Consider the following 19798-nt stretch of genomic DNA (forward strand, 5'->3'; position numbering starts at 1 on the left):
AGTAATGATAATGATCCTATCATCAGCATCTGAAAACAACAACAACAACTACAACAACAACAACCTTTAATGCATTGGTGATATTCATTGCAACAGCATACAGCATGCAAATGAGTATGCGTTTGAGGGTATCGTATGTAAATATCCAAACGTATATGATTTTATGTTGTTATCTTATAATATTGAAAATCTAGGCCAGGACAATGTTATAACATTAATTTGACATTATAAAGATTCAACACTCCCAGATTCAGTAAAAAAGGAAATTATTTTATTTTACTGAAAAGGATGAATAAATATTGGAAACAGTGGTTCTGATGAAGGATACTGTGTTTAATTTGAAAGAAAGGTGCAGAGCATTTCTACCTTATGAGAAGATAATTTATCACCAAAATTTTTTTAGGACCCATCAGTCACTTAATATTTCAGTTATTAGATACTGTGAAATCATTAATGTTCGTGGGCATGAAATTTCGTGGTCTGCCGAAAAAAAACAATTTCGTGGATTTTCATTTTTAAAAAAAAAAATCGAAGATGCGATCGTCCTAGATCGTCTGCATAATATCCACGCGCTGGCCCATGACTTCTACGTCACTCGGTTTATGACACTCGCTAATGTGGTACGACATGTCAATTAGGGCATATACCCATGTCACTTAGTGATTTAATTGGGAATAAAGGTAATAAAAGAAGATGTTCCCTGATCATAAATACAGATAGGGGAAGCCATTGAATGCCAATTAAGAATTTTGCAAACTGTGAAAACACCGAAAAGGTGCTTAGTAACCTTCAATGTACTAGTAATCAATTAATTATTTCAATAAATAAAAAATCGAGTACAGACACTCATCATGCACATCTTGTAAACTTGGAGATTTTCATTAACAGCACACGTTTAAACACGTGCTTATAACTGTCATTTGCTGCATAAAACACATCTAATTGATTTGGTTCATTATTTGTTAAAGGCAGTTATAATATATTAACAGAATAATGATCGTAAGTTATATAGTGAGACAGGTTTTAACACTGTATACTGCGACCTCTGTAAGTAATATACTAGAGCATGTACGTAACAAGGCAATTGAAAAAGTGAATAAAGGGTTTATATTTCGTGGGATCTTGAATTCGTGGATCACCCAACCCACGAAAACCACGAACATTAATGCCCCACAAACATTAATGATTTCACAGTACATTAAAACTATTCAATATGTACGTGACATTTACTCACATCCTCATATCTGTTCCTGGGAAAGTTGATCTTGGTAACCTTATCCTCCATATGTATTGTAACGCCTCGTATGATGGGCAGCATGTATTGGTAGTTACGGAAATCTGCCAAGAGATTCATAATTGTGTGCCCGATCTCGAAGAACACCGGCTTGCGATTTCGGTTACTGATCAGTGGGCATGGGTAGTCTGGAAACATGAAAAATATGAAATAGTTGAATGTCTTATATATTTCTCTCTAAACACTGCTAGTAGGTTTATAATTATGTGACTGATCTAGTACAACCCAGGCGTGCGGTTCCCGTTTCTAATCACAGGGCATGGGTATTGTGCACTGTTTCAATAACGATCTCAAGATTTAAGAACACAAATTTCCAGGTACATTCTAATTTTTGGCGTAAAATGCGTTCCAATAAAAATATCTTAAATCAATTATCATATAGATTCTGCCCATAACTTTGCAGTAGTCCCAGAGTACTCATAAGTGGAGTAAGGTTTATGATTAAGATTTCTCCTACCTTGGATTAAGAAGATCCAAAAAATTAACCATGCTAGAAATTCTTATCTTGCCCATGGGCAAAGATAAAACAAGTACCCGTATGGAACTCCTTTTTAATGGTCATCACATTGTAATAACCTCACTTGTTGAAGGCTGTCGTCTGTAGCATCATAGAAACCTTCGCTTGTGGCAACATTAAGAATGCTAATATATTATTTCTCGCTTTAAAGGTCACTGTAAAAAAAAATTCACGCACCCTTCAATGCTTCACTCTCCTCAAAAATCGATTTGACTATTAACACAATCTGAATCACTGCGCGCATATCCATTACAACCACAAATTATCACATATCATACACATTTATTTTTACTACACACAAAAGAGTTCCAGCAAAAATATAATTTTGCTGAATTTTTGTTTAACTGAGGTGGGAGAAAAAGCATCTACCATAGCTGCTAGTGTAAGATAGGTTCATCCCAAACCTCGCGCAGGGTGTTTTGCGGAAACTCGTTTAACCTTGTTTCCGCAAAACACACTACGCTCTGGTCGGGATGAACCTATTTTACACCCCCGGCCATGGAAGATACTGATAATCTAATTGAAACAGTCCAAAGAGTCTCCCACAAGTGTACAATAATGTATGTGTCAACTTACATCTGTACTCAGCACCAAGCCTCAGTAACAATCTCAGAGGGAAAACTTTGGCCCATGGAGTTTCCCACTTCTGTAGCAGAATGCCGAACAGGAACGGTGGGTTTGGTAGGGGCAGTTTCTGCACACATTGGAATGTGGAGCGGATGTAGAGGAATCCCCCGTGTTCTCGACTGCCTAGGAAACTCTGGTTAAAGATCGAGTGACCCATCTCTGGGATCTCTGTGCCTGGAGAATAAAGGGGTGGATTTGGTTAAAGAGACTCAATTACAGATTTTATGGTGTGTTTTTTTGCAAAATAAAGCATATCTTGTCATTCTTTTTAAAATAATTATTTACAACAGTTTTATACAATATACTGCAAAGTTCTAATTTGAGCATTTTGTTCACATTTTTTCATGTAATAATTTTGGTATTCTTGTCGCATACTGCAAAATGAAAATCAAAATGTTAAATTTTTCAGTCAACAATTTTTAGAGTCAGAACTCTGGGCCTTGTTGTATACCTGTGTATTGGCAACTTGTGTACCAAGTTTCATTTGGAATATATTCCATACTATTTTAGTTATAGCCAAGGTTGAAGATTTATCATGCTGACACTGTTAAAAAAACAGGTTATGACAATGCCTAGACTTTGTTCTTCAAAAAGCAGATGAGCTAAAAAATATATATTCTTTGCCTTTATTAGCCTCCTCGAACACATTATTGAGATGCACAAAGATGTCGCGTGGTGGGGTGTCCTCCTCGGGCAAACACTCGAGGACTATAGCAATCTCCTCCTGGCCCACGCTTGTCATTCCCTTTGTCGTAAAACACCATACAGTGCGATTTACGCAGCAGTCCACTGCAATAAGTAAGCACATGTTTTATATGTCCATGCCAAATTACCCTGGTTGATTGTACCTTTTATGCATGATTAGTTGCATTACTATGTGATCATATGCAGGGTTTCAAGTGACCAATAACAAAAAAGTAGGGATAAAAGTAGGAGGATTTTTTTGAAAAAGTAGGGAAAAATAGGGATGTTAAGAACAAAAAGTAAGGAAAGAAGGGCTCTTTACTTACCTTTTTGGATGCAAATAAATGACTACTAAACCTACTCATCAATTGTGATGTACATGTAGATAGTTATAATCTTTGCTTAGTAACCAGTGCTTCAAGAGGGATTCAGCCACAGTATTAGGACATGAACCTGGAATGGGTGTCTCTGGCTTGTCAACATGTACCACTCAATCTCACCATAGAACCCGACTTGCAGCATTGGTGGCCTACCACATCAAACTCATCCAACAAAAATACTAGAAATGGCGTCTTATTAAAATCAAGATTTAGATTATTTCAATGAATGCATTTAGTTAAAACTTTTCTATTCATTCTTTACAAAAAAGTTGGGATAGTAGGGATTTTTCAAGAGAGAGTAGGGAAAAGTAGGAGCCTAACAAAAAAATAGAGAAAAGTAGGAAAAGAAGGGCCCGCTTAAAAGCCTGCATATGAATAAATTACAGAGTCCTGTTACCACCATCATGAAAAGTAGTTTATGGCAACATGAAAAATCACTTCTACCGTACTTGAAATTCAAATGATAATTAGCCCTAAAGTATTCTGTTAATTTCTCTTTGGGTGAACAAAAGCAGAACCTGCAAAAGATAGCTTAAAACATCATTATCACCCCAAGATCGGAAGTACACACTGTTTTGTATATATTGTTCCTGGGCAACAAAGCAAATTTTAAATTAGTTTTGCCAATTTTGCATTTCTTTTGAGGCGGGACATTTAATATATAATAATTTGATAGTCATCTTCCAAATAAGTGCAAAGATACGAAATACAGACATCGTCACATCCTGGTACATAGTGAAAAATTGGCAAAACAAACACTGACAACTGGGAATGTTTGTCGTTCTTCTTTAAGAAATTCTCTGTATTTTGTAAGTTATTTGTGAATATTTTTATTTTTATATTGAACAACTAGGCAGCTATTAAAAGATGATTTGGACAAAGAAGAATTTCTAAATCAACACACACATATACATCCACTTACATGTGACAATCTTCACATTGATATATAGGTTTGTGTTCACTGCAAATATCACAGGCTCTTTCTCATCAGCTGAAAACAGATATATACTGCTTGTTCAAAACTGTGTTAAAGTTAACAATGTTTGAAACTGACAAAATGATCCATGACGGTGAAAACAATCGTAATAACAATTTTGAACTTTAAGCGAAGGTTTATGAAATAATCACTAAAAGATATGCTTCCTTAGACTGTACAATGCTTGGCTTTATTCATAAGTCTGTGCAATGTCACCATAAAGAATGTATGACAAAATCAGCAAAGACCCGTCTAGAAATGCAGAATCAATAGTAGGAAAGGAATATAAGCTTCAATAATAAGTTTTAAAAGGTATTAGAATGTTTTTAACCAAAATGTCGATGCAAATGTAATAGTTAATTAATAAAATACTCATTAACTAGGTGATTTCATATTGGCCGAGCTATTTGTCCTCAGTCAGCTTCGGGATTAGGCCAATACAACTGACCTCGGACAAATAACTGGGCTAATATAAAATCACCTTATTAATAACATTAAAAAAGTACCACAATGATATAAATATTCATAACTGTTGAACTACTGAGGAGATTTACTTGTCCTGGGCCCCATTTAAATACGATGGCTTAGTTGTTAATCATTCGTTACTTAAGAGAAATCAGATTTCCCCGTAAATTTACCGGCAGAATCTATGCAATATGTCTTTGTTATATTTATATTAAAAAGTGGTTTAAGCTTTAACCTTATCCTAATGATATATATCAAAATGTGTCAAAGCACTTCGACTTAACACACTCTTTTTTTTTTTTTTAACAAATTGGGTAATAAACAGGATGGTTGCGATCAAATTTAACATCAACTCAATTGCAAATACGCTGACACATTCTTGCATTTATATGGTACCTTTAATATCTGGCATAAAATCATTGGTCTTTGGGTTCAACTGCAGCATGGTACCTGGAAAATATATGAACAACATGGAATACCCACAGGTGTCAGTATTGCGCAGGGATTATGTTTTTTTACTTCAAGTACAAGTCAATAGCAAACATAAACACAAAAACTTAGGCAGTCTATGCTAAAAAGAGCCCCATAAACGTTTTGTTAGCTAAGTTTGATAAGTTGATTAGTTACTTCAAACACTTTGGCAAACCTGTTTCCAAAATAATGTTTTGACAGTGCTCCATCAGAAAGCGGTCTTGCAATAAAGTTTTGTCAAAGTGTTTTAAGAAACTTTACTCTCAATCATACTCTGGAAAAAGACCGAAGGAGGGGCTCTGTAAGCATCGAAGACTGTGATATGTTTCATTTAAAATGGTTAAGAAATAGTAAAGTTATCTTTGTTGAAAGTCTTCAATCAAAGCATACAATGCCATCCCACATAGCGTTTATGACGCAATTTATCAGTGGTATACACACACTGTGGAAGTTATGTTGTTTTGTTTGGGAACCATATAAAGTAAAGAAAAGTATGGTCTTCTCAATCCTTTTTTTAAAGGATGACACGCACCTGGTCCATCAGGTTTAGGTAGAGCCAAGGGAGGAAATCCATCCTCGGGAATAAGGCATTTCAGAGTTCGCTCCCCCATCGTGCGGAGTCGGCGGGATCGTGGGGAATTCTGACCTGAAATATTTGACAGGTCTTTTAAAATCAGATTTCACCAAAGGTATCTACATTGTAATTCTCAAGCATTTTAAATAGATCTGAGAGTTGTGTTGTGTTAAGGTTTTAACATCTCACCCATGACGTTGTTACTTTAAGCTCCATCAGAACATTGGCCATTCTCTAGGCCTCCCAAAAAGACACCAGTACTAATACCCAATAAAGCAGGTTTGAACATATATCAGGTTTCTACATAAGCTATCTGAAATTTATCAAGAGTGCCGCAGAGTGAGTCCTAGCTCTCTCCTTGTTTTTTTCCAGCAAGGGGCACAAATGGACAAATATAAAAGCAAGATTTATGTGACTTGCTACACGTGTGCTTATTGTGTCTAGCAACATGTGTAGAAATTTCCTTAGAATATCTTGAATGGTTGTTAAGTTACGGCCTAGTTTTTATTTTTCCATGACACTTTTGCTGACGACACCAACGCATCGACAATACTTTGACTTTTTTTTTCAAACAATAAATATTAACTAAACTGATCCAATACCTTGTCCTGACTGGCGTTTAGGTGGCCTGTTTCTGCGTGATGATGTACGAGAAGCTTGACTGGAGCCATCCAGTTCCGTCAGGTCGCCCCCAGGCCGGATTCCATCAGAAAACATTACCTGCTTTGGTTCTGTCCGCCTGCTGCCACCTGAATTTTAGAGGTGATTTTTTGTTTGTTCATTTCTTTAAATGAAGTTAAATAGAAAATGAAATAAATAGAGACACTCCTGTCGAAGTGTTTGCAAGTTCATGTCTCAAATATATTTTGTAAATTTGTAAACAGAAAAAGAATAAAAAACAGGAAATAAGGTTTAACTCTTAGATAAGAACAGCTTACAGTCTTTTACTCTCTTTGCCTAACAAAATATTCATTACTTTCTTTGAACTTGTTCCAAACACAAGACATAACAGGAAAGCAAAAGTTGAATTATTTTTTTGATGCTCCATCTCAAGGGTTAGTTGTTAAGTACTTTCACGTTTATGCAATATACTGCATGCCCTTAAAATTAATCAACCAGCCTTAAATTCATGGTAAAATTTGAATAAAGCTTAAGGCTAGGTTTTGTATAATAATTGCACACACTAACCATTTCAATAAAAAATAAGCATGGTTAGGCCTAAAATAAATAATTGTTTGGTTAGGGTTACATCCTTTTCAAAAATAGGTAGGGTAGGTAGGCTTTTTATTTTTTTTTATTTATTTTTTTATTAGGCTTTATATAAGAATGTCATTTTCATCATTGGAGAATGGTGTTAAAGTTATCTTCTATATAAGCAATTAAGGTTTTAAACTACATATTGAAAAGCAAAAAAAAAAAAATTTTTTTTTTTTTTTTAGTTTTTCATTTTTTTTTTTCAAACTGACTATAAAAACATTAGGGTCGGCGCCTATTCCGTAGGTAGGGTCGGGTAACCCGAACCAAATGTATTTTTTTTTAGGCCTTACAAACAATTTCAAGCGGGATAGCAGAAAAAAATATGCCTGATATTGATAATCTGCACAATTGCAGGGAATAACTAACATAGAATAATTTCCATAGCTTATTCTGTTTTGCAATTAACAGAATTAACTTAGAATGTTATCCATAGCTTATTCTGTTTTGCAATTAACAGAATTAACTTAGAATGTTATCCATAGCTTATTCTGTTTTGCAATTAACAACACTCACTTACATGTAGTATGTTATCCATTGTTTTTTATTTAACAGCACTAACTTAGAATGTTATCCATCACTTATTTTGTTTTGCATTGAACAGCAATAACTTAGAATGTTATCCATTGCTTGTTCTGCCTTGAATTTAACAGAACTAACTTAGAATGTTATCCATCGCTTATTTTGTTTTGCATTTAACAGCACTAACTTAGAATGTTATCCATTGCTTGTTCTGCCTTGCATTTAACAGAGCTTACTTAGAATGTTATCCATAGCTTGTTCTGCCTTGCATTTAACAGCGCTAACTTTGAATGTTATCCATAGCTTGTTCTGCTTTGCATTTAACAGCGCTAACTTAAAATGTTATCCATAGCTTGTTCTGCTTTGCATTTAACAGCAATAACTTAGAATGTTATCCATAGCTTGTTCTGCTTTGCATTTAACAGCACTAACTTAAAATGTTATCCATAGCTTGTTCTGCCTTGCATTTAACAGCAATAACTTCGAATGTTATCCATAGCTTATTTTGCTTTGCATTTAACAGCGCTAACTTAAAATGTTATCCATAGCTTGTTCTGCCTTGCATTTAACAGCAATAACTTAGAAGGCTATCCATAGCTTATTTTGCTTTGCATTTAACAGCGCTAACTTAAAATGTTATCTATAGCTTAATCTGCCTTGCATTTAACAGCAATAACTTTGAATGTTATCCATAGCTTATTTTGCTTTGCATTTAACAGCAATAACTTAGTATGTTATCCATAGCTTATTTTGCTTTGCATTTAACAGCAATAACTTAGAATGTTATCCATAGCTTATTTTGCTTTGCATTTAACAGCAATAACTTAGAAGGTTATCCATAGCTTATTTTGCTTTGCATTTAACAGCGCTAACTTAAAATGTTATTCATAGCTTGTTCTGCCTTGCCTTTAACAGCAATAACTTAGAAGGCTATCCATAGCTTATTTTGCTTTGCATTTAACAGCGCTAACTTAGAATGTTATCCATAGCTTATTTTGCTTTGCATGTAACAGCACTCTCATAGAATGTTATCCATTGCTCCTTTTGTTTTGCTTTAAAAAGCACTTAAGAAAAAATCTATCCATAACTTATTTGTTTTCCATTTAAATTAACAGCAATAACTTAGAATGTTATCTATACCTTCTAATGTTTTTCATTAAACAGTGTCATAAAAATATATATATAATTGTTATACAATTTCTTATGAAAATAGTCTTTCAATTTAACCACCAGTATATATACTGGTTACATATGTATATATATATATATATTATAAAGCACTTAAAACACTTCTAGTCTAAATTAATGTGTTAGTTATTTTACAATATAATAGTGATCTAGTTATATCTACATGTAAAGTATAAAAAACTCAAAGGAAAATAAATCTTTTAACAATAAGCAGATAGCTGTCGACCATTGACATTGGACCAAACATAACTTCGAGCAGATATCTAAATCTCAGGATCTGATTTCTCAAAATTTCTAAAGCTTAACAGACTTGAGTAGCTTATTTTGTTAAGCAAATTTTAACCTCATGTTGATAAATAATACTTAGTTTTTCGTGATTACCAGGGGAGGTATTCCTAAAACTTCTTAAAGCTGCACTATCACAGATTGACCATTTTAACAACTTTTTTATTTTTTGTTTTGGAAAGAGGAAATTTATCCATTTGAAAATTAGTGTTTTATGGCTTAAACCGTTACTAACGCTTTAAGAAAAATGCATAAAACATCGATTTTTGAACTTAGATATAGAAATCTGCAATCTGATTTTTTGTCAGCAGTCTTTTATAACTGGTTTCCATGAATTTTCCCAAAAAATGGCTCGTTCCAAGACAAAAATTAAAAAAACGTCAAAACATTCAATCTGTGATAGTGCAGCTTTTAAGTCATTTCCTAACTTGAGTCAACTTCTAAAAAAGTCAAATGAAAAGAAATGTATAAGTGTCTTTAACATTAAAGAATGTTTTTTTTAATTAGGCCAATAGTAGGCCAATAGAGATTCTTTATTTTTTTTTTATTTCATATGACTTTAGAGATAATAAAATAAGAAAAGTGACTTAAGTTAGGAAATGACTTAATAAGTTTTATGAATACCACCCCAGACACATGGGTGAAAGTTGCAAATTTTCAAAATACTGAAAAATTAACCCGGAGGCCCCCGGAAGCTCCTGAAATTAAGCATTTTAAAACACATTTCAAAGCCTTTCCTGTCTTTTAATCAATCAAATCTATGTTGTTTATTTATAATATTTCTGGCAGCTTTTGTCAACATACATGTACATAAGGCCCCTGACAGAAACATCCCTCAATACTTCAATTCTTGCTTATTAATCAAGAATTCATTTTACTCTGTAACTCATCCAATAAAAGTTAAAAAATGAAAAACAGAATACAATTAAAGATTTATATTGAATAGTGTTTTGTATTTTTATCAAGTTACCAATCGGACAATTTCACACCCTTCGAATCGACTTTTGACAGCCATTACCACATCCATTTGTTTTTCGCAGGCTGTTCAAGCTCTTTAGTATTATACCCTTGGGGTACAAACTTCATTGTTCAATTTTGACAGCAGTATTTCGATTTATTTCATTGTTTATTTTTGCCTCATATTTGCGGTATGTCGTAAAGGATACTGACCGTAAATATTCGGCGAAAACCGGCTTTTTCCGCCATCCAAGTTTTTGTTGGTGCGGAAACTGCCGAGGTTATTCGGAGAACATTGGAATGACAATTCTTTTTTTACGAAAAGAAACGACTATTTTCGGAAACGTTCGAATTTTACTACTTATGGCAACGCTATTTAAAGAACGAAATTGGTAAACCAGAAAATTTAACTTTGTTTTATCTTCAATTTTAAGTAGATCGCGATGTTGATGATGGGGTTTAGGGTACACCCTCCACCCCCCGAAAAACTCCCCGGATTTACACGATTTAGAAAAATGACCCCTGAGAAGACCGAAAATACGGAATTCCGTATTAATACGGAAAACTTTCACCCATGCAGACAGATAACTTCAATAAACAGTATTTTTTTCTCAAAAAAATAAAAAAGTGACCTTGACCTTCTCCCTACGGGCCCAAAATGCAACCCCAAGTTAAGCCTCCATTAACACTTCCTACAAACAAAGTTTGGTCACAATATGTCAACCCTTACTAAAGTTATACAGTATCAAACACTTTTCTGTTTTTAGTAACAGTGACCTTGACCTTAGGTGCCACAAATGCATTCCCATGGAAGTTCTCTGTAAATTTTCCTATATACCAAGTTTGCTCACAATATGTCAACCCTAACTTAAGTTATTCAGTACCACCCACTTTATTTATTTTTAGCAGCAATTTTGAGCCCCAAACACTATCCCATGAAAGTTCTCTATAAACTCTTCCTACATACAAAGTTTGGTTGCAAAATGTCAATCCTAACTAAAGTGATTCAGGACCAACCACTTTTCTATTTTTAGTAACAGTGATCTTGACCTTGACATTATGCCCCCCCCCCCAAACACATCAAAGGTCTCCATAAAATCTTACTATAAACCAAGTTCGGTCACCATTTGTCAAACTAAACTAAAATTATTCCATACCATTGGTGAGTTTGACGCTGCCCTTATGCAGGATTGCCTTAGCATTAATTAGCATACATCATTTAAATATTAACAAAGTTTCACTTTGGTTTAAAATAAATAAAAAAAACACAATAAAAAAGAAGAAGAAAAGAAGTCAATCAATGGCTATAATGTGTACTGAGGGTAAATATAGAGTTATGTAACCTAATTGTATGATGGCCGTGAAGAACTGTGTGAAGTATTCAGTCAATTGAATGAAGGGTATAGAAGTAATTCATAAAAATCCCACATTGCCCTTTAACTTAAACCAAACACAATGTGCCATAAAGTTCCTAAATAGTCCCTTCAGGGCCATAATATGTATTTACGATAATATGCAGTTATGTAACCTCAATGTGTGATGGTCCTGAGCAACTGAGTGAAATAATAAGTGAATTAAAAGAAGGGTATTGGAGTTATAAGTGAAAATGCAAACTTGCCCTAAAACTTTAACCAGACGCTGACGCCAGGTCTAGAAGTAAAGCCTCCTTATTCTTCAAAAAGTTGAGTTAAAAAGTTTCAAACTATGTTCTTTCAAGATCAAAGACATAAGTTCTTTCTTGGATATCTCCAAAAGTTTAAGCAGAAGAGTATTGGGGGAATGCTGTGCATGAGTAACAGTTGTTTTCATACTTACGATCAATGGTTGGATGACCTATGAACAAATATATAACATAGTGATTTCAATAAGTCTTGTTTTTGCTTTTTTATTTTTCATTTTTGTTGAGTCTTGAATGAAATATATTCCTCAGACCAGACCTTTGCACTTTATTCTTACTTGCAATGAATCTTACTTTCATGTAAACTTTTATCTTTTGGGGTGTTCATCGTACATAAAAATAGCACCTACCATGAAAATCTTTCAGACCGACACGTTCCCAGATAATCTGAGAATCAAGATCAAGAAGCCCATATATCTATAAAACAGCTATACAAAAGTTAATCTTACCATCCCGCTTAAGGACTGGTACGAGAACAGAGGGAGGGTGCTGACTGGTTGCCCCAGGGGTTTGTTGGGGAGGCACATAACTGCAGTAGTCCTCTGGATTGCTGGGGTGGGGCGGGGCTCCTGGATCAGTTATCATTTGATGCTCTGCTGTTAAACATCCAGGGTTATAAGAAGGCATAATATTATGTAAATACTGGTACCATTAATATGATGATATGGTCAACATTTGGGTAAAGAGTTATCTTACTGGTAAGAATATGAAAGAGTGAAAAAACATGATTTGAAGCAGGGCTTCCATTAAGGATATGAACGTCCTGACCATAAACATTGTCTTTCACTGAAATTTGGAAGTCTAAGTTTTCCAGAATATATTTTTTTCCAATATTTTCAAATAAGTATGTTAAAAATCAAATAATTTGAAACTATACCTTGCCAAATTTACATATTTATATTATGATAATTCATTTTACTTCAAGACTGATTGAAATTGTTTAAGTAATATTGACACCAGGTTTTGATATTTTGAACTTCCAAGCTTTTGACTTTGGAATTAAGTTTGGAAGTTTTAACACATTTCTCGGGAGTAATATACTTCCAAACTTTCTATATGTTTTTTTTATCATTTATTATTGCTTCATTTAAAAAAAAATAATCTCAAATTATTACTTGTTACAAAATTTTAACGAACATTAGATACTGAATTATTTTCATGAGTGTCTTACCTAAAACCTGAAGTTCGCTATGACACATGACACACACTCGAGCCTCCTGGTTTTTCATGTACGGTAGCTTGTTCTTCATGTTACAGCACAACGAACAGAACACCTGCAAGAACATTAATTGTTTTAATTTCGCAACATTTCCCCCACTAGCTGATTTAGCGTGGTTTAAAATTTGCAATGCCATTATCTTATATATACATCTCAACTTCCATTCCTTAAATAAACATCCTTTCAGCAATTGCGAATATTTTCCAATGAACACAACATCTTCAGATATGTACGGATCACGAATCAGCACTCATACATGTAAATTGAAAAATGTTGATCTTGTTATATATGAAATATTATTTTAACAATTCTGGAAAGAGTTATGAAGTTTTGGTGTAAATATAAGTAATGAATTGCATCATTATTGGGGATATGAACACATTTGGCCTGGTAAAAGAATGCATTTAGTCCTTCGGACTCCAAACACTAGCCCAACTGAGTTTGTATACTTGATAATGACATCAGTCACCCACTTCATTCTTTAAATAACCTTATACCAATGAATAATTGAGCATTTTTCTAGGTTATTTTTTTTTAATTGTGACCTGATAAATTGCCAAAAAAATCACACAAAAAAAAACTAATAAAATTTAAAAATACCACAGCTTTTCTACTTTTAAAATAAACAAGCAATGTAGATTTTCAGGATGAATTTACTGCCAACTGTATCTTGCAGATATAATGCAGTTAAGTAGATACTATAAAATGTTATCATTTTTGTAAATGACAAGGAAGACTTTCATACAGAATGTTAAATATCTATATTTGAGAAGTGAGCAGTTTTTAAGTAAAAGCAATAACTTTACTTCACTTAATATTTTCCTTAAAACTACATTTATTTTGCCATATTTAAATTCCTGACCTAAATTTCTCAAACAATCTTTTTGCCTTATAACTGGATCATGCTTAACACACTATTGTTGTGGTTTAAATAATAATACCGGGGTATTAATAATGATAATAATAATAATATAATAATATAATAATATAATAATATAATAATAATAATGTTAATATTCTCCTTTAAACTTTTTAAGGTATTTTCTTTAAAGAAAATTTTCATTAACAATTTTCATTTTTAAAAATCAAGTTTAAGTTTGTCATGAAGCTAAAAGAAAAAAAGATCATTTTATAACGTAAAATGCTAAAAATATTTTAAGAAATTTGGGCCCGTACTCATAGATTATTCTTAATATAAGGAGTAATACAATGTACCAATGTTTTCATGACTCTGAAAATCATGAAAGCCTGTCTAAGGATCTGTTATATAGTAACATTGTATAATGCACTTGTCAATTTTAACCACGCCCCCCCCACCAGGTCTGGGGGTATACCGGGGATTGGGGGAAATGTTCCATGTTTTTACCTTCCAGGTGGCCGCGCAGTGCCAAGTGAATGCCGTGGTTTTGTTTTCGCGCCGAAAATAGCAGGTAATGGTCTTACCTAGGATGTTCCCGCGGTGAGGGGGCATTTGGTGTGATTTTTACCAGCAGTGTATCCCCGCATGACAAGGATTTTACTAAGGATTGTCAAAGTCCAGCTATTCCTCGAGCCTGGGCGGACATAGTTACAATTGACAGATGCATTAGGGCCTAGTTTTACAAGGAAATCATAATGAATAAAGAAGGAAAGTCTTTCATACCTTGCCACACGCTCTACAATGGTGCCTCCTCTTGGTAAAAGTGAACCTTGAATTACATGACATGCATATCGGGGCTTCTGAATCAGGGATCCATTTAGGGGCCACCTGTCCCAGGGTACTGGGATACGGGGGTGGAGGCCCCATCATGCCACTGTCTGTAGGAATAAACAGGGCCTCTGCCCCACCCTCGGGTTCAGATGTAAAACCTTCAGCACCTGTAAATAACATGGAATGGTAAGTAACCAAATGTGTATTGTAACCATAAATAGGAGAATTGTATGAAATGCATTTTCTTCCTTTAAGATAAGACATCCTTTAAATAAAATAGGACTAGGAGTTCTAAAATATTTTCCTGTCTATTGCTATGATATAATTTACTGATTTTTAGAAAAAAAATCTTGAGAAAAAGTGAAAACCAATTAACACTTTTACTCTGCAACTACATGTAGAATCTTCTTAAAGACTAAATGCAAGACTTGTAGAATTGTTCATAAGAAAAAAAAACTGACCAGCTGGAGTTGAGCCATCCTCATGCTGCATTCTGCCTAGCTCTTCATCAATGCTACCAGGCACACCTTGCTCTTGACTACACTCCTCAACACCCCCATCACCATCCCCACCCCCATCACTCGGATCAATGGTGGGAGGTGGTGGGAGGTTAAGGCTGTTGGGTCGCCTTACTGAAGGGTGGGGCTGTCCATTATCTGTAGTAGGACTCCAAGACCTCGGTCTGCCATCCTTTTCTAGTGAATGCTGATGTGGTTGACCAGGATTTCTCATTTCAACATCTGTATGACTTATATCAGATAAACTCTGAATGTAACCAGGATCTAAAGATCCGTTTGCAGATATTGGTGGTAAATTTGCACCTTCAACACCACTTTCCATCATCTGTCTAGATTCATTGATTAAACTATCACTTATAAGTCCTTCAATCAAAGGTTGCATATTTTCATTTTGATTAATTTCAGATTCCATTTCTTCAAGCCCAGCTTGTAAAGGAACTGAAGAATTTGTGACAAAAGGCGTTTTAGAATCCAATTCCACTGTTGACACATCATTTATTATTCCCGGTCTGTTGCTTTTTCCAGAGAAATCTTTGGGGCGAGCACCTGCCATTTCTACTGATAAGCCACTTAGTGTTGCCTGCGTTGAAAGGTCGACACTAGGGTTTTCTGTCATAGACGCACAACCACTGTCAAGAGAGATATTTGCAGTCACTGTAGGCGATATAACAGGGTTGAGATCCAATATCACAGTTTGAGGGTTAGCAACAGATTGTGAAGTTTGAACAAATCCGGCTTGAGTTTCTTTCACAGTCTCTGAACATAACTGCAAAACATAACTTTGTTCGGAGTTCTGAGAAATATTATCTGATTTTGAAGCAGGTAGTAAATCTGTATTTTGTTGGTCACTGTTTTGTGTTTGTGATTTACTTTCATTGTCTTTTTCTTCAACTGAATTTGCAGTCACATTTACATCACTACTAGTATTTTCAGCCATTGAATCTTTTAAATGCTTTGGCACTTCACTACCACCAAGATATTGATTTAAATCTGCATCATCCATACAATCTTGCTCCTCAACATTACCAAAACCTACAACAGCAGAAATTGATTGAATTCCATTACGAAAACCATTACCTGGTGGTAAATTTGTCATGTCATGTCCTGGTAAACCAACAGCTGCTTCACCTATAGAATTACATGTAGTTTCAACGTTCCTGCTCTTTGGATATAACAGCAAGGAATCCCTTGGAATAACACCAAAGTTGTCTTCCACTTCTTCTATTAGTTTGTTCACTGGTTTTTCAATGTCAACTGAGACATTGCTTAAACCAACTATGTTGTTTTGCAAGTGTGTTTGCATAGCTCCTTCAGAGGCAACTGTATGATCAACACTGTCACTTTCAGATTTAGGAAGCTCCTTCTCTTCCATAACATGTTCAATGCTAACACTTCCGTGATTTTCACTGATCTTACCTTTAGACTCACCATCGAAAGGTTTAGACTCTTCAGTTACATGTTTCTTATCTAGTGTGGCACTTACATTCACATCATTCTCAAGTTCAGTTGGTAAGGAATTTGAAGTTTTGTCACCAGTCTGTAACACATTTTGGTGAAAACTTGCAGGTAGGGACTGGGAAAATGCCTTCATATTATGACTCACAGGAGTTTCATTGTTTGCAATATTGATTTCCAACTCATGTTTCAGATCCTCTAATTTTGGAATTTCATGCATCTCAGACATTTTACTAGAACTTTGAACTTCCGGCTTACACATAGCATTCATGCTAGCTGAACTAAACTCAGACTGTATGGAACAAAATAGTGGGTTATCTTTGGGTGATTGTGGTGTGTTACACTGTATGGAGAGTTTGTCTGGTCCGAGCCTAAACTCATGCTAGATGTGCTTGGAATGCTGGATAATTGGGACTGTACAGTTGGTCGCTCTGTCTCAATCATGGCATGTGGCAATGATATGCCCTCTGAATGACCATTCATCTGCTTGGGCACATTAGAAAAATCAGCACTTGGTGACAGATCTGCTTGAATTGGGGACTTTTCAAAATTTGCCTGAAAGTCATATTTCATTGAAACATCTGAAGAAGGTGCAGAAAAACCCAAGCCAAAGTTTGGGTAGTTTTCATACGGTGTCCCAGGATCAACTGGTTTATTATTGCTAGCATTAACTAGCTTAGTACTGTTAGAACTAACACCATTTTCTGCTGCTTTGTTGGTATCCAATTTCAAACTGCTACAACCCTTATCTGTAGAGTAGGAAAGGGAACCTTTATATTGACTCTCACACAGACCAGTACTGGGTGCAAAGTCTGCCTCAGACAAGTCAAACGTTTCTGGCTCATAGGGAAAATCATATTGCGGATTTGTCACATTCGATGTACTTCCATGGCCATTGGTAGTGGCTCTATCCTCGATGTTACCACCATAGAGGCTTGGTTTGGTAGACTCAGGAGGGGCATAGTTTTCTAGCGAGCTCCATGACTGTTGGTCAGCTCTCTCTAGATACTGCTGGAAACCACTCGGTTTCAACTCATTTCCGGGTGCACAATCTTCTGTGAAAGAAAAAATAACTATACTTAACTTCAGTTTTAACATAATTTCTCAACACATATAAAATGTGAGTAGGAATCTTTTTGTATTATCGTACTATGTTAATAAGTAAAAAAAGAAATGTTGGTTTTAGAACATTACCATTTTTCAGTGAAAGGTTCATACAGAATGAATTAACAAATACTAAAATAATGCAGACTGCAGAGAATAACATGTATGGATGATAGGATTTAGAGCTACATTTAAGCTTAATAGTGAATGATTTTTTATCATAGTTGTTTGTTTTCTTATCATGTTATGATTGATTGATTGATTGAAAGATTGTGGTTTGTTGAGTTTAAAACTCAAAACATTTACACATGGTATTAATACTAATACATATACATAATTCAGTATATAAATGTTTACATTAGAAAATATATCACAGAAACTTGATGTGCATGTGATACATGGAAATTCTAAAATACAGACAGGATTTTTTTTTTTTTTTATACCTTCTGCTTCAAGATCATCCAATACTTTATCCAAATCAACCAACAAGCTGTCCATGGTTGACTGACTGACACAATAAGACGACAGTCAATTAAACCATCTTTAAAAAATATAATCCTGAAAATAAAGAAAATTATATTTAAAGTCTAAAGCCATGGTAATGGTGATGTTAAACCACAAGATTTGTGATGTGTTATTATGACAGATACTGTTTACATGTGTCTCACTTTGACATTTTGTTTACATGTTGTTGGCATTGGCTTTTGATAATGGTCATGAGATTGTATATATTTCAAAGACTAAAGAAGTAACAAAACAAAATTTGCATCTGCCTGTTCTGATAACCATTCTCATTTTGTGATTGTTGGTCAAGAACAGCAAGTTCTGTATAATTCTGGTCTACCAATAGCCACCAAAATGCACATCAGGGGAACTTTATTATCAATTGGACAATGGATATTTTTATATCAACTTTAAATTGAATACTTCTAATATTGTAAAATTTGGGACAAATGGCAGCGCTTAAAATCATTTTGTTGTATATGACACTGAATTCAAATCATTGGATGTGTTTTTATATGGAAAAGGTCCATCGTAATGCACCAGTCAATTGTAACCACGGCCCCCCCAGGTCCGGGGAATAGCCGGGACTTTGACTTTCGGTCCAGCAAACCCCGGGTAAAATCCCCGCCCTGCGGAGACGAACTGATGGTTATACCCCGGCCAAATGCCCCGCACCCAGAGACTCTATATAAGGCCCAATCTCCGCTAAATTTGGCGCTATGACAAAACCAACGCGGTCCTGCGGGGGCACCTGGAAACTAAAAACACTGCCCTTTTCCCCGGACCTAGGGAGGCCGTGGTTATAACTGACTGGTGCATAACACATAACTTTTTCGTTTATTAACAAAGATGATGTAAAGTAAAAATAACAAAAATGTATGTCCTAATATGTGTTGACCATATCAGCAAGACTTTCTTATGTTGGACTTCATGGCAGAACTCAAAATCATTTCAAGTCGAACTGGACTTAATAACCAAATCTAATGCTTGTTTTAATTAAATTATATATATATCATATTACTGCAGAAGTTCATTCTATTTCTAATATCATCAATGGATAACAGCAAAATATTGGAAGGTCAGTTATTCATTACAAATGGTTTAATCAGTTGGTGTTCAATAAACTTAAAATTCCGTTTCTTTTAAAGTATTTACCAAGAAAAATGATTTGACAATGACATTTCCAGACCAACTTCAGCCATTTTGTCAATCAGAGAAAAAACGAAAACATACGCCAATTTTTTCTATTTATGAAGTCGACGAACATTCGTCAGCAACAATCTTGTATCAATTTATCAGAACAGTTCTACCAAAAGATGTAAACATCGATACATTTTTAATTCTAGTCCAAATTATGAAGAAATTTACCAATTTCTACGTTGACAGCTCCCGTCGATGAATCATTTCTCTCTAAAGTTCAAGGACGTTTATCGTCA

General features: G+C 34.7%; 1 protein-coding gene across 1 annotated transcript in view; it reads right to left on the bottom strand.

Moving 5' to 3' along the window:
• The window catches only part of LOC128212863 (zinc finger FYVE domain-containing protein 9-like), a 29345-nt gene extending 9550 nt beyond the window's left edge, over window positions 1-19795 (bottom strand). Inside the window, 15 exon segments of the mRNA XM_052918239.1 lie at window positions 1235-1422; window positions 2388-2612; window positions 3063-3227; window positions 4425-4493; window positions 5340-5393; window positions 5947-6060; window positions 6591-6737; window positions 12010-12027; window positions 12322-12465; window positions 13044-13146; window positions 14734-14948; window positions 15243-17117; window positions 17120-17809; window positions 18302-18416; window positions 19731-19795. Of these exon segments, the coding sequence (XP_052774199.1) occupies window positions 1235-1422; window positions 2388-2612; window positions 3063-3227; window positions 4425-4493; window positions 5340-5393; window positions 5947-6060; window positions 6591-6737; window positions 12010-12027; window positions 12322-12465; window positions 13044-13146; window positions 14734-14948; window positions 15243-17117; window positions 17120-17809; window positions 18302-18356 (4062 nt within the window). The 5' untranslated portion in view covers window positions 18357-18416; window positions 19731-19795.
• Window positions 19796-19798: the final 3 nt, after the last annotated feature.

This window comes from Mya arenaria, chromosome 13, assembly GCF_026914265.1.
Source record: "Mya arenaria isolate MELC-2E11 chromosome 13, ASM2691426v1".
Taxonomy (NCBI): Eukaryota; Metazoa; Mollusca; class Bivalvia; order Myida; family Myidae; genus Mya; species Mya arenaria.